Below are 16,980 nucleotides of genomic sequence, written 5' to 3'. Positions count from 1 at the left end.
TAAAATAAAAAATAAACACCTTTAAGCACTTTTTAAAAATGCTACGCACCCTTTATTTTTTATTAAATAAATTATATTGAAGTTTCTGATTGTACTTATTTAACAAAATGTCATAATATTTGTAAGCATTTAAATTCAGTTTTCATGGGAAAATTCATGTCTCCTCATAACAATGTTCCCTTATTTGCACAGTTTTTCACCAGTCCGACGAGCGTCATTAAATCAAGATTTTACTGTATAAGACTAGTGCTAAGTTCTTTTAATTCTGCAGCTGATTTACTTTTGATTTTATTTTTTCAGCTTCATCCCACCCTTTCATCTTATCAGTTTGCTTCAAATCTTCGAAGTAGTTTTTGGTGAGCATAGTTAATTCCTGTGTAATAGGGACTAATTAAGGTTTGTTGTCAAATTCTTTTATTCCTGAAACGATATCAATATTTACACTAAACCTTTTCTTATCATGGCAGTTTTATCAGAGGTTAAAACATTGCCAAAGGTGGAGATTATTCATTCAATTGCATCACTGCCATGTGACAAAGCTAACATAGACACACTAACACTTACTTCACCAACAGCAGTAAATTTAACTTCATTCACTGTACTTTTGACAGATTAATTTCTCACCAATACTGATCAATAGAATATTCTTCTAGTTTTCTAATTTCAAAATAATTTGCATGTTTAAAAGGTGCCTAATGTTCAGGGACAATGGTAAAGCCTTTTAACGATTAAAGACTTGTTGGAAGCTAACTTAAAATTGTCTCCAAGCATTGGAGATCAGATAATACACCTCTTTTTATTCTTAACTATTAAGATATCCTGTCACATAAAACTCTTGAAAAACTAAAAAAAGTATTTTTATATTTTTTCTCTATTTTGATAAATTAATACTCAGCTCCAAGTTGTACTTTATTTCTGTTAATGGTAATAATTTAGTTTCGTCCTCAACAATTGAATGATCTTCAGGAATACTACTCTTCTTCAAATTTAAAAGCAATTTTTTCGCTTTATCAAACAATTTATGTATCGTTGGTTGGTAGGTATTTTGAAATAGCTTTAAATAATTTGAAATAAAAGTAGCACTATATACTATAAAAATTAATTTAACCTTAATATCGGATTTTAGAAGTTTAACAATACTTTTAAACTGGCCTAATTGTAGCTAAATGGATTTAGTATGCAAAGGAAAAAATTTCAGAAAGTAATTAATGACTACTGCCTAATGTTCAAGAATTCTTGCAGCAGCCTGTTTTAGAGTCAGCCATCTAAATGGAGAACGCTTCACAAATCTATAACTTTTAATGTTCATCTCTTTTTGTAATTTGCAAAAAAAATATTCTCAACTTGCTAGCCAGCCATTAAAAAATAAAATAATTAACAGTCCTGTCATTTCATCCCCAATTGCTTCTAATCCTTTTTGAAAAGCATTATAAATTTCATGGAAACTGCATAAAACAATGTCAACCAATAACTTCTCTCATACAGCCAGAAGAGTAACGTTCATCAATCTAATGACATTTGGGCCATCACAACTTATTATAAGCATACTTTTAAGGGGAAAGTTAGCATTTGATAATGGTACTATGATTTGATCATGCAAAATTTTGCTAATTGCAAGACTTAAAATACTAAGTTTGATTGGGCTTTTGTACAATTTTGTCCTCTGTGTAGGACTAATACTGAATTTCACTGGAAACCAGCATTGCAAGAATTCAGTCAATCAATACCAATCCCTCTAATCTGGAAGAAATACCTCCATTTCTTGCTTGACAAAACAATGAAAAAAGAAAATTGGCACCATCACATGCTGGTCATTTGATGTACTTTTTAAAGGGGCTTTTTGAACCACATGTTAAAAAAGGGGGAGGAAAATGACCAAATAAAAAAAATTACTTTAAGGGACCGACTCTAAACGTACTGAACTTTATATCACCCATTATTCAGTGCAAATGTAGTTTCCTCAATTTAAGATAGTATTTAGAATAAAACATTCATTTCATGAAAATACAGTACAGAACCCGTTATCCGGAAATCAGAAAACCGGAAAACCAAAAAACCGGAACGAAATTCGCTAAATTTTGCCGCCATTTTTGAAAAAAAAAATTTTTTTTTCCTCAGAAGATTTTAGGATTTTTCTTTCTTTTTTGAAAGATGTTTACCTTACCATCGTTTTGGAAATAATCATTAGTGTATTACTTAATCGTTTTTTCTTCGTTTTAAGATTTCCAATTTATTTTTTTTTCAGTTGGGTTTAACAATAAAAAAAAAACGGTTTTTTGTATCGATTCAGAAAACCGGAAAAATCAGTTATCCGGAATAGCGATGGTCCCGATCGTTCCGGATAATCGGTTCCCTACTGTATATAAGTATATAAAAAGTTACCCAGTTGTAACCAGGAAATTGCCTGAGCCTGACTGCCATAGAAATAGGACAGGGCCACTATTGGACAGCTTCCGGGGAATAGTAAACACTCTCTGAAATAAAAAAGAATTTATAAAAATGCTTCTCTTTATAATTAATTTTTCAAAAACTTTTTTGTAAGGAAAAAAAAACTAAACAATTTAAAGGACCCAGAATTTTTTTTTTCTTCAAATGTAAGGAGGATTGTACAAAACCTCGGAATAAGTAAATTGAAAATTCTTTGTAAGGAAATATACAGCATTGGTTACTTTTAATTTGTTTCAAAAATTAGATTACCCTTATTGCATTTTATATCCTAAGTTTAATCCATCATCAATATTTTCGAAAACAAAAACCTAAATAGAAACCATAACTAATTATAACATGTTAAATTTGCATTAAATAAATAGCAAGTCGTTGATTCATGATATAAATAATTTAAATTAACTACATATAAAAATAATTTAAATTAACTACATATAAATAAATCATTGATTCGTTTAAATTAAATATAGATAGATGAATACAAACAAATACATTGCGTTACTCTTAAAATATTCACCTTCATAGCAAATTATATTGTATTAACAATGAACATTAAGGTTCAAAGTTTTGAGAAAATACAGTGCGCTGATGTATTCAGCGATAACTACAGTTGATTGAAAGTCAGAGTTGAAGACAGTCATACAGTGTGCTAAAATGTCCATAAGAATATGTTCGATTTGTCATCAAAGAATGGTTTAGAAATACATTTTAAATTGGAGATAAATAGCTTTCATTAACATTTGTTATGGTTTTTCTCTTGATTTGTTTACATGGTGGTTTACAGTTTATCTGCTTGTAAAAAATTTGAATGGATGGACAAATAGAGCAAAATTGCAACCATATAAGTTCATATTAGATTATTGTATGAACTGAAGTGAAGAACTTGGCGGTGCTTTTCTTTTCTAAATTTAAATTGTAAACAAACAAACGTTAGTTACAATTTGAATGAGATAAAGTTAATTATTTTATTAGTATTATGTTTACCTATGGTCTTAAAATGTGTATTTCGCCGCAATTCTTAATAAATTTTAAAAATGTCATAAAATTAAAGCAATCTACTCGTTTAATATGTAACCAAGTTAATTTTTCTAATTCTCACTCTAGATGTATATATAGATTACAAAAATCCATACCCTATACAAACTATTATATGACGGAAATTAATTCCAATAATTTTGTTCGACATATGTCAAAATGGATCAAATCTTCATCAAATGGTATTCCTGCACTTAAAAATTCAAAAAAGAGGAGAAACAGAAGTACTGTTTTTGCTGAAAGAGTAACATTGAAATTACAGCATGCTAGAAGGGAAACTAAAAGAAAAGTGCAAAACAAAATTGGAGAAATAGTAAGTTGCACTTTTCTTTTTTTAATGAATTTTTTAACTGTATTTATCATAATTGTCCTTATTTTCGTAAGCATGAATATGAAATTAATAATACATATCTTCCTTCGTTTTTAACTTATTGACCCATCGAGTCCAACAAGGAAATATCCCCTCCAACACATCAAGGAGTTCATTTTTTTTCTGGTAAATATTAACTTCATGACCATAATAACTGTTATCAGTTGAATGCCACTGCCCTTTTCTTGTATTTGCAATAAATTAAGAAAAATGTTTAGTCAGTTGCAAAAAGTGATGCCTAGCTATCCCTTTTGAGTTTGTTTTCTTAATTTTTTTTAAAAATTTCTTATGGTAACCGTTTGGCTTTTGCCAATACTTAGTGACCGTTTTGACTCAGGTAGTTATTTTCCCAGAATTTAAATGACAGCATAATTCCTATGAAATTAAAAGACTGCTTTAGGCTTCAAACCATCTCCTGACCCTGTATAATCATTGTACTAACTACCTAGTGTGTTCATAACGCTCTGTTCTAGTGTAAAACTTTCATGGTTGACAAATTGCTTCACTCAATCCATGCAGTTGGAGGGATTTCCGGCATCTTTTAAATGAAATATATCCTGTGTATTAAATAGTGATTAATACATTTAGTTATATTGCATCAATGCTTAATGTTTAATTAAAGTTTGTTTTCTTTCAATAAAAAGAACTACATTGAAAGTAATAAGAGCTTCTTCGACGTGGTCGCTTTTCTTATAAAGTCTGGGTATATGATCGCAATACACTGCATCAAACAATTCCTTTATATTTAAAAATCCATTTTTATGCCTCTAACGGTTATTAGCTTTTGTGTAATGGTAAAGGCTGGATATTTTATTAGATTACACTATCGCTAACAAATGCTTTACTTTTGTGATTTCATTTTTATGTCTTTAGCAGTTTCAGAACTGAAGAGAGAGGAAATCGATGCATAATTGAAAAATGTATTACAATCTAAATTGTTTTACAGTCTCAGATTTCCACTGTATGTGATCTTAAACCTCTGGTGAACTAACAAATGAGTAAAACTTAAAATGCCCCTTTTTTCTACAAACGGTTTCCATGTCTTACTTGTTATGTTGAAAAGATGTAGTGAAAGCTGACTTTTCAGATGCAGAACCATCTGTAGCTTAAACAACCTTGTAAGATTTAACTATACAGTAGTAATAAGAAAAATAAGTTTTAATTTCGAAAAATTCATGGCAAGTTTGTTTGATTGCTTGTTTCCTACTGTTTTTGTTGTCAGTTATTAAATTTTTTTTTTTTAAATTATACTTGAAACTTAGTGACCTATGTTACATTCTTTCGAAATTCATATTATTTAACATCTTTCTATGATAATCAATCTTTCATCTAACAATATTATTCTAAACTAAATAGTATTTCTTATTTCAGAAAGAAAACATCTTGACAGTTCCTAATGGGCTCTGTGTTCTAAGAATAATCTCAACTCCTCTGTTAGGATATCTTGTGATATCTGAATACTACACAACTTCATTAGGAATTTTTATGTTTGCGGGCTTTACTGATCTAGTAAGTTGACTAAATAATTCTTCATTTCCTACTATTATTTACATTAAATTATTGTTTAACTCTTTCCTGAATGTTAAAATGAATAAATGTCAAATACAATATTGTATTAGTTAGTTTTCATTCTATATATATACAGGGCTGATTGTGCTCCGTAAAAAATCCGGATCTCCGGATTTTTCGCTAACCGTGGTCAGACGTTTAAAAAAATCATCGATCAGAAAAGTTTCCGGAAATCAAATTTTCAAAGGTGGAACTTAAAAACACAGTTTATTTTATTTGTTTGTTAGGGACAGCCAGATATTTTATAAGCTTATATTCAAGATTAATATTCATTTTTTATCAGTAAATAGTTATAATCATGAACTCAAGAAAGAAAGACATATTTGTAAATTTCAGTTACTTCTCCAGGTCATCATAGGTATGTGTAAAATTTTAAATATATTTTAAGTAAACTAAGAAATATTGAGGAAAAGGAAAGAAAATTTGTTTAAATTTGTTTCGATTTAAAATTTTTTTTTTTACTCAAGAAATTTTCTGTATTTTTGACTTGAGCTCACAATCACCCCTGTGTATATAAGTTACTGTTATAGATCCTTTCACTACCAACTTTTGTTTTAGAAAATTTCTATCAGGCGTGCATCTTTGCTAAATAAAATCCACACAATAAACATTCAATAGACTCATAATTAAAAAACTGTTCGATGAAACAATATGAAATTTCGTAAATTTTGAGATATGTTTAAGAAGTAATACAGTATCAAACTGTCATTGAAGTTATTTGATTTTGAGTTATTTTATGTCAAAAAAATTTTTTTTACGAATTTGTAGTGTAATTCTGTTTAACCAAAATATTAGCAGAAGAATCATGATTTTTTTTTTTTACCATATACCATTCTGTCTGAAGTTTAGCAAAAATAATTCTCACTAAAATTAAAATCGTTTTTTACAGCCACTTACTCTTACATTGGAAGTCAAACAATACTTTAGATTTTGTTGGCTTACATTTCTTATTAGTTTTCACGACTCCCACTATGAATTTCAAATTATTAGCCAGTAAATTAGAGAAATAATAAAAAGCAGAGATATTATCGGATGACATCAACGGAAAGAGAAAAAATGACTGTTGGGTTCATTTTTCAGATAAAACTGATGTTTTTGCGGAATGCTTGAAATGAATTTTCAGAAATTTTGGTTAACTTGCAACTATGGAATCGTTCCCCAATATTTTTTGGCCAAAACATAATTTGTTCTGTGGAACTTACAATTTTATCACGTTTGACAAGGTGGTATATGCTTAGTGTGGGGTGGCCCTAAGTTTTGGAGCAATTAAATTATGAAGTTGTTTCTTATGAGTGGAACAGGTAAAAAGAATTGTGCAAGCCATCTTAAGGATTAGCCAAAAGGGGGAAGGACCTCTTAGTAATAATAAACTATTAGGAATATATAGGAATTTTCACCATTAGGTAAAAATTAACCATTGCCACAGGGAGACTGAATATAAGAAATGGAGATTAAAAAATTTCCTCACCCTTTTTTTTTTTACGAAAATTAAATGTGGAATTACTTTTAGCATTTTGTAATCTGAAATTTAATTTATATCAAGCTTGTACCTGTAAATTTTTCTTCATTTTAGAAATGCATTACAATTATAAATATCTACAGTTTTTAAAATAGCTCAAAATTTTTAGTTTTTGACATAGTGTACACTGTTAAAAAAGCTAAAACTTGCCATTTGATTAAATCTCCACTTTTTTTTATTTTATACAATTGATACTTTTTTCGATCCTTTTAAATTTTCAGGCAAAATTTATTGGGGAATTTTTCTAAACATTGCAAATGAAGATTATTTTATTTATTCAAATGAATTAAAACATTATTCATACTTAACCTTTTGCATTTTTGTCAACCATTATCATTCATGTAATTTTGCATATTCATGTAATTTTGCATGACTAAACTTTAAAGCTATATTAATTAATCTGGTGCTCACGGGTGTCAAGTAGCTGATGCAATGCAATTGAAAACTTCTATAATTGTATTAAAATCAGGCATACTTCAGCATTTTCTTTAACGGTTGACTGTTATTTATGCATAATTGGTAATTTAATATTTGTTATTTTATAAAATCATTATTTTGCGGCATTAGGTTTCTTAAAAAAAATCCTTTTTTAAATAAAATAATTTTAAGGAAATGTGAAGAAAAGAATTATTGATATTATGTTTTTCATTAAGGGGTATAGGTTTTACTCTTATTAATATTAATTTTGAAACAGAAATATTTCATATTTTTCACATAAAACTTTGTTATTTATCCTTAATATTATTTAAAAAAGGAAGAAAAAAAACATTTTATCAGTAATTATGTGGATGGATTTTTAGCTGAATCTAAACATGCATGATTTTAAAATTTTCTTTTTATAGATTGATGGTTACATAGCTCGAAACTTTCCAAACCAACAGACCATGATTGGGAGCTTCTTAGATCCTGCTGCTGATAAGCTTCTAATTTCTACTCTATTTGTTACACTAACAGTAAATGGGCTTATTCCTGGTGAGATATTAGTACAGAATTATCATTTTATTTCTTTACCATTTACATTATTTTAAAGTTATTATATTCTATATTAAATGATTTATGTTAAATGCATTAGGGTGAAAAATGTAAAAGATTTCTTTATGTTCTTTTATATCATTTTCTTTGCGGCAACAACCCTAAGATATTTTATGTGTCAACATACTTAGTACCTTTTAACTTCAGTGACTTTTAACTTTTAAAATATACAGAAATAATTTTTGTGTACTTGCAAAATCCTTCTGAAACACAGTATTTATTCAAACGAGGATAGGGTATACTTTGTGTTATGTTTGAATAAGACTCAAAACAATGTGAAATCATTCATAACATCGAAAAAATGTCTTTATTTTGTGCTTTACATGTGCCTTTTTTATGTGCCTTTATTTTTACTTTTTTTTCTTGTTTTTTGTTTTTTCATGGTATTTATGATAATTAAGGAACTTGATTATATGCTTAATTCTTTTTTAAAATAATATTAATTCTAAAAATGTTTATTTTATTTTAGAAGTGATAAATAAAGCAAAATCTTAATAAATATGTTTATATTATATGTTTAGCATTATCTTAATAAATATGTTTATTTGCTTACAAAAATAATGACCTATAAATGTTGATATAAAATTTTTTTTAGCGTGAACAAATATAGCATCATTTCTGTTTACTTGAATTATGATCATTATCATAAACATGTGTTTTCAATTGGAAGGGGAGAAGATTAAATTTTTCTCTTAGGTGAATAACTCTTAAAAGTCATGGAATTTTAATGTACACATGAACTTTTTTTTTTAAATAATAACTACTTATTCTAAACTAGATTCTCTGTAGGATTTGACTGCTTTTTTTGCGTAATGAACTTTTTTTTCTGCTAACAAGTTGAAGCTAAGTTGTTTACTCTATAAAAAAAGAAACAAAGTTTTGTGCTAATTTGTTTAAATAATTTTACAATTTAAAAATTGAATTTGTGAAGTACATTAAAAAATAACTTTGGACAATTTGCCCTATAAACAAATATTTTGTTAACTGTGGTTTTTCTGGATACTAAATGCTTTGGTTTAGATATCAAATATCTATTTGACTAATTTAAATGTTGTGTAAGGAAAAAGTATCTTACATGAAGGCTTGATCTTGTGATCGTAATTAATTCACAACAATTTTGGAATGAACTTAACAGAGTTTTACTTTGTTGTGTGCAACAGAATTATTAAAAATAATGTGGTACCTTTAAAAATATTTAAAACACAATTTAAAATGGTTACATTTTTTGTTCTCATTCTTAAAGAAGTACCCATTTATGTCATAATGAAATTTATTTATTTTTATTAAAAATATGTAATGATACTATTATATATAATTTAATTTTATATTTCGATTTCTTTATTTTAAATATTGCTGTTTTTAATTTTTTCTTTAGTTCCATTAACATCTCTTATTATAATCCGCGATGCTGTTCTCTTTGGAGCTGGCTTTTATATAAGATATGTATCCTTACCTCCTCCTGTAAGTATGTTTATTTCAGTTACTTATTTTTTTAGAAAAAAAAAACATTTTATTTACTGACAAATATTTTTCTTTAATTATTTAATCTGTTTAAAATTGTCTTTAACACGCTTGTTGTTCACAAGAGTATTATGTAACCTATCTTGTAACATAATTTTTTATTTAATACCAATTGTAATGAGAAGAAAAAAATCTTTTGCATAATTTTGTAGTTTACTGTGTAAGAAACAAATAACAGAACTTGTTCTATAAAATTTGATTTTTAGTCAAATTGATTAATTTATTGAAATTTCAATTTGACTTCTGAAATTATAAAAAATTTACCATTTATAGGGATTTTTTTTTTAAATATACTTTTCTTTGTTAAAATTTTTACTACTAATAAATTTAAGATTATGATTGCTTTTTTAAAATTTTTAAAAAAAAAGTTATCAATAGTTGGGAAAAAAATTGTTGGTGTAACATTTTTAACTATTAACGAAGTTTTTAATGCTCAAGGAGTTTAATGCCCTGGAGTTCTGGTTAAAACACTAGAACTCCAGGTTTACCTTGTTCGTTTCATTTATTGTCCCACTTCCTACATCATTTTCAGCTGGCCCGTGAAAATTGCCTACATTGATACTGACAATGTTAAATTAACCCAGATTTTACATCACCCTTTATTTTAAAATATCTTGCTTTTTATTTTTTTTTAACGAACCAAAATCATTTTTTCTCTACAAAGCTCGCACAAATTTTATAGGTTTTCTTCTTCTTTTTTTTAAATACTTGTTTATTAGCATTTCATAGCTTTTCTGACATTCTTTCTATTCCATACTATTGCCCTTTTGTGTGTGAGAGGGGATTTTCCCCTTGGGTCAAAGTCAGAAAGGGGGTGGGATGGGCAAAGCACAGGAAGGAACATAAATACATAATAGGAACATAAATGTTCAAATTTGCGAGTAGAATTTTTTCCAGCAGCCTTTGAATATTGGAATTAATCCAATCATTTAAAGTATGTTAAACTAAACTACTGGTTAAGTAATAATTTCTTTTTCTTGATTCTGGTGACCTGCAAAATGTTTCTAAGGAAAATTAAATGTTCTGGAAGCTCTTAAATTTGATTTCTGCAGCATTGGATAGTGTTAACTAAAATACGCCATTAATGTCTTTAATAAAGCTTTTCGATATCCAAGACTAACATAGGCCCTCCAGAATAAAATTGCTTGGCTGAAGATCTTCCGAAGTTGACAATGCATACATCGACAACAACTCGCATCACACAATTTTTCTATTCCTTCAATATCTGATTCAATGCTTGCTCTGAATGATAATGAGTAAAACGATGAAGATTAGTGATTTATTAAAAAAAATTTTAAATTAGCAACAAAAAAAGCAGTACATATTGATTTTGGTAATTGTTAATTTTAATATAAAATCTGAGTGAGTTATTAAAAAACATAAAGAATTGTTCAGTATTCAAAATTTACCACTTTAAAATTATTCTTTATTCCAAACTAGAGGCTTCAAAATAATGATAAATTATTAATATGAGGCTTCAAAAGTAAAAACTATTAAACTATTCTTCATTCTGTGCTGCAGGCTATGAAGATTTAATGAATTATTATTATGAGGCAGCAAAAGTGCAAACTTATGTAGTTATTATGTTCAATAAACTTTTTTTATTATTATTAATTTAGCTTTTCCCCCTTCTCTATTTTTCTTTATTTATTTTAATATTATTGATCTATTTAGTTCTGATAATTTTAAATTAAACCAATAGCTTAACGTATAATTTAAAAAAAAAAATTCTTCAATTGGTTATTCAAATGAAATCTATTCTAAATTATTCGTGTAATCTATTTTGATTTAAAAAAATTTAAATAAATCATAAAGTTTTTAAGCAATTAATTAATTATAGATTTGGTCCTGGTTTCACAACTACTCTTCTCATTCAGAGTTTTAAATAGTTTTGTGGTAAAGTTAAACAACAATTAAGAACTGATAACTGTATTGGAATTTCATAAACTAAAGTTATAAAAATACAATATATATGGTTAATGTTACCTTTTTGAATTTTGAAAATATTTGATTGTTATATATTTAAAAATATTCAAAGGTACGAGCTAGAATTTGTTTAATTTTATAGTTAAGTCACTTTCAAATTCTTTGATTTAAAAGGTTTTCAATCAAAAGCCCTAAATTGTAGATAAAATATATCATTACTATTGTACCATAGAAAATTCATATAATTAATGTGTTATCACCTAGTTTATTATATTGATTATTATATGGAGTTTATTACATGGATAATTCAGATGACTAACTGATATTATATAGTAATTATGATACATATATAGTTAATTATTTTACTGCCTGTATACTTTAGCATGTTTTTTTTTAATGGAATGTTTATTTAAAGAAAAGATGTAAGACATAACACATGAAGTAATAACACATAATAAAAACGCATGAAGATATAAGATTATATTGCTCCAGTATTACATGTGGTAGCAAAAATTACAAATTAATGAGTCAAGAGTTCTGTCTCATTTTGTAAAAGGAGAAATTTCTAAGACAAAAAAAATCTGTATATTTGGTTGTATGTGTGTTGCTATATATTTTATATTTTTTACAATGGTAATAATATTTGTTATAATTCATATTATTTATTTATATTAGGGTTTGTAATGCTGATAATGAAAGAAAGAATTATTCTTTGTTTCAATGTTTGTTAGATGTTAGTAAATTATTATTTTTTCCTAGAAAACACTGACCAGGTATTTTGATATGTCATTTGTCACAGCTCGATTATCACCAACCAACATAAGCAAAGTAAGTTTACCAAATTATTTTATGTATCATGAACTATTATATTTTATGAACACAATTTTATTTGTGGCTCTTACATCATTTAAACTTTTATTAATAAATCAGCCCTAAAAAGAGTTTTATTTGATTATAAATTTGCAAAAGAGACATAAATTTATTTTCTTCCCTTATTTATTTTTTTCACTTACTTTTTTTCACTTTTTTTTTAAATAATGAATTATCATAACTAAATATTCAGAACTCTATGCACTAAATTAATAGAGGTTATTTGAAAATATCTATATAGTAACTATTTTTTCGCCACAAAATCTTCCAACTAATATGATAAAATTCTTTGAATCTGTTATTTGTGAATTATGTCCAACTCTTACATATTCTTTATTAACAGATCAACACTGGAATTCAATTGGCTCTTGTGGCAGCATCCCTTGCTGCTCCTGTATTCAGTTTTGTTGACCACTTTTATTTACATGTGCTTTGGTAAGTATTGTGTTTAATTATAAACATGTAACAATTATAAACAAGTATTCAAAACATGTTTATAATTATCAAGAGAGAGGAAAAGACTTTTTTGTTTAAAAAAAAATTACATAAATAAGAATGCTCACTAATAGAGAAATGTAAAGATGGGTCAACAGTTTTAAAATATCATACCTTGTAAAATAACCAGATAAATACTGTATGTACATTCAGCCCTTTACCCTACATTATCTTCAGTAAACTTTATGCAATAACAAAAGAGTATATTAGTTATATTGTTGATATATAAAAGGATATATTCAGTTATAAGAAAATCTAAATCCAGAAAATCTAAGTTACAGAAGGCTAAAAGACTGTAACTAAGAGAGAGAAAGAGACATTTTAGTTCTAGCAGGGCTGATTGTGCTCCGGAAAAAATCCAGATTTTTCGCTAACAGTGATCCGGAAGTTTCCGGAGATCGAAGGTCCAGACGTTTAAAAAAATCATTGATCACAGAAGTTTCCGGAAATAAAATTTTCAAAGGTGGAACTTAAAAACACAGTTTATTTTATTTGTTTGTGAGGGAGAGCCACAGAGATTCTTTATAAGCTTATATTCATGATTAATATTTATTTTTTATCAGTAAATAGTTGTTATAATCATAAACTCAAGAAAGAAAGACATATTTGTAAATTTTAATTACTTCTCCAGGTCATCATAGGTATGTGTAAAATTTTTAATATATTTTAAGTAAACTAAGAAATATTGAGAAAAAGGAAAAAAATACTTGTTTAAATCTTTTCTAATTTTTCAATTTAAACTGTTTTCTTTTTTTTTTTTTAAACATAAGAAATTTTCCGGAATTTTAACTTGGGCTCACAATCACCCCTACTCTAGATAACTTAAATTAATGTTATTAAGTAGATAATCATTGGACTCATAGACTGTAAATTATAATTTGGCTTATTTTTATGTTTCTGATATTTATTCTGTATGAATTAGTATAGTTTAATGTAATTGCTTTTTTATTAAACTGTAGATAAGTGATAAATTTAACATTAGCTACCTTATAAGATGTTCAGGTGTTGTAGAAAAATCTGGACTTCCCAAAACAAGAAAAAGTTGATGATTATAATTTTAAGCTTTAAAAAAAATTCTTTCAATTGATTGAAACATGAAAAATAAATAAAAATTTCATTAAAAATATGAATTAATAGTTTTCATCAGTTGAAGGATAACTTTTTAAACTAGAAAAACCGATTTACTTAAAACTAGAAAACTTTAAAGCAAACTTTAACTTTAAAGCCAATGATGTATATTAAGAGAATGTCACAAACAAAAATTAATGTACATTTCTTCTTTTTTTTACCATATTTAATTTTTAAAATTTGAGAAAAATGTTTTTATTGCATCAAAAAAAAGTTATGAACAATTTGATAATCATTTCATTTATTGTATATTTGACTGTTTCTCCCTTTTTTAGGTATATAACTGGTACTACAACTATTTTATCTGCAGCAAGTTATGTTTACTACAAAAATTCTACATTCAAGTTATTTTCTTCAGCAATTAAAAAAGAGAAGTGATAATTTACTGATCCTAAATTCGCACTGATAATAATTAATATATTTGATATAAGTTTTATCCAATTAAAAAACTTATTATCGTTAGGTAATGTGAATATACAGATACATTATATTTTATTATTGTTTATATGTGATACTATTCTGTTAAATGAATAAAATGTTGTTCAATATTGTTCCAAAGATTATTGTAACTTAACATCTATTTGAACACAAATGTTATATTCGTTTTATAATATTATAATTAATACAATAATTATAGTAAAAAAGTTCTTTTTTTGAAAACTTTATGCACAAGTTTTTTTTCGCCTCAAAAAAAGTTTTAAATGTCATCCTAAATGACACTACCACACTCACCTCTCTATTTACTGCTCTATTAAAAGACTCGACTATAATTATTTTTATCAATGACTTTACACCCCCTTCTCATTCAATTGTTCATCCATTTATTTTCTTTCCTTATTCTTGATCCATTCTTTGTCCATTTTCCTATGTTGATGCTATTTTACCCTCCATTTTTCTTTCATTATATTACATAACTGTCTGCCAAGGAGAAGCTTGTTTTTCATTGAAAGATTGGTTTTTCTATGATTTATGTTTCTATGTTTAAGAAAGTTAAAACATAGTCATAAAAGTTATTTTAATATATTAATATTAGTAGTGCTCAAGCGACAAGTAATTTTTCAGTTTTATATAAATGTCATACACTATTTGTGAAATGGTAGTAATAATAACTGATCTTCCAAACTGAAGATTCTGATTTAAATGTAAAGAAGGCATAATCTTGTTGGAAGTTATGAACATGGTAGGGAACTAGGCCATTTTAATTAAGCAGATATGAGTAGATCTCATGCATTTATTTTGTGATAATAGACTTTTACAATTGATAAATATAGATTTAAAAATTTTAATGTAAATAATAGAGATTTTGAGAATGTCTAGAATAGATAAATAATACATCCTGCTCTTCTATAATCCTGCTCTTCTTAATTTCTTCACCCTGCTCTTCTTCATCCTGCTCTTCTTAAGTTCCACATAAGGAGGAAAATATAAATGAACTAGATCTACAATTTTATTTGGTGAATAAAATTTGAACATCAGAAAAAACTTAAGGGTCTATATTTTATAGCCGTCGTTGAACAGCCGACCCAATTTTATGGGTTTACGACTACTAATGTTCAACTCCGCAGCCTTGTAATTTTGAACCCAATCCAGAAGACAAGGGAACTCCTGGATTGACTATTGGGTGAAATTTGCCTTCTTGGAGAACTTCTTGATGGAGCTAACCTGCATTTGCAATACATGGTTTAAGGGTCCATAATCAAGAATAACTTTTTGTGTTCATGCAGAGAGCATTTAGATTGACAATAAATATTTGCTAATTAAAATTAAATTGCTTCTTACGCCATTCGATAAGCTATGTGGTGCTGGATTCTGTAATAACACCATTGTATTATTTTTCAGCTTACATCAGATTTATTACTCCTCATAAGTTTTGTTTTTATTTCAAAATATAGAAACAATTGCAATGATTTTATAAGATATATGTCTTAGGAGATTGGTGTTGCAGGTGAAATGTTATTTTTGCCTGAAAGCTAAGATATTGGACCAGTGAAAATAAAATGGCATTCTCAAATCCCCAACTCTGTCAGTGATATGTTTCGATTCTTAGTTTGAAAAATCTGACCACATCCGAAAACTGTTTACAAAACATATCAAGTCGTGTTTCCATTGAAGAACTATCATATTTAAAAAGATTTTGCAGAATAATATAATTATTTCTGCTGAAAGTAAACCACAATATGTTCTTAAACATGAAAAATTGAATGATTTGAAAATGCTGCTTAACATGTTTTGTTTTTACGCTTAAAATTTTTATATATAACAACCTTTGCTTTTTCTAATTCTGTAATTTTTTTTTTCTTTTTGGATCTTAATTGTAACTTAAGATTTTTGTGATATGAACTATAGTTCTGGGCTTTATTAGAATTTTAATATTATGTTACATTGTTAGATAATATTGATGTTTTATGATGTAACATGGTATTCTTTTCAATTTAACTAATTCACATTAGATAATATTTTCATATCCAATATATTTGATCACTCACAATATATTTAATAAACATAGTTGTCAATAATATTCATAAATATTGAATATCGACGGTGAATATTGAATATAATGGTGTGATCAATTTCAATTATTAGACATTGTATTAACGCTGGACAGGGAATGGATAAAATATTAGAAACCATTCGATACTAATACATTTTTTCGTATTTTTCCAAAAATACTTAACTAATTATTTTATAACTTCAGAAGTGTTTAGATCATGCAATTTCTCGTACATATCAATGAAGTAAAGAGGTTTAAGAGACCGACAATGAATTTCAAATGGATTCCATTATTTTGTTCATCTTGACAATATTGTTTTAAAATACCATTATCGTGACGTTCAGAAATGTTGATATTTCACGACGTATTGTTTGTTTCCAATGTCAGCACTATTTTCAGTTCATAATATTTTTATAACATACAAACTCATTAAACAAAATAAAATTAATAAAAATTATTGTTCTTCTATTTTAAACGGCATCGTACATTGTATAAGTTGTTCAAAAATACAGAGAAAAATAAATTTGTGTTTTTCATTAGCATATACTGATGGACATATTTGTAATAAACAATAGACAG

The 16,980-nt window shown here is 26.9% G+C and overlaps 2 protein-coding genes across 2 annotated transcripts in view; one reads left to right on the top strand and one right to left on the bottom strand.

The window, feature by feature from the left end:
- The window catches only part of Oseg6 (intraflagellar transport protein Oseg6), a 55,858-nt gene extending 52,640 nt beyond the window's left edge, over nt 1–3,218 (bottom strand). The window contains exons 1-2 of the mRNA XM_043042070.3: nt 2,963–3,218; nt 2,383–2,474 (exon numbers count right to left, since the gene is read on the bottom strand). Of these exons, the coding sequence (XP_042898004.2) occupies nt 2,383–2,474; nt 2,963–2,968 (98 nt within the window). The 5' untranslated portion in view covers nt 2,969–3,218. The remainder of the gene's footprint in view (nt 1–2,382; nt 2,475–2,962) is intronic.
- An 86-nt stretch (nt 3,219–3,304) lies between these two features.
- On the top strand, nt 3,305–14,462 carry CLS (cardiolipin synthase). Its single transcript, XM_087165613.1, has 7 exons — nt 3,305–3,793; nt 5,222–5,359; nt 7,781–7,910; nt 9,346–9,431; nt 12,177–12,245; nt 12,631–12,722; nt 14,186–14,462. Exons 1-7 carry the CDS (start codon nt 3,422–3,424, stop codon nt 14,286–14,288), a joined length of 990 nt encoding a protein of 329 aa, XP_087021739.1. The 5' UTR covers nt 3,305–3,421; the 3' UTR covers nt 14,289–14,462.
- The last annotated feature ends 2,518 nt before the right edge of the window (nt 14,463–16,980 follow it).

The sequence above is a fragment of the Parasteatoda tepidariorum genome, chromosome 6 (assembly GCF_982258835.1).
Source record: "Parasteatoda tepidariorum strain Cologne lab strain chromosome 6, Ptep-v5.0, whole genome shotgun sequence".
Taxonomy (NCBI): Eukaryota; Metazoa; Arthropoda; class Arachnida; order Araneae; family Theridiidae; genus Parasteatoda; species Parasteatoda tepidariorum.
This window is presented reverse-complemented; position numbering and strand designations above follow the sequence as displayed.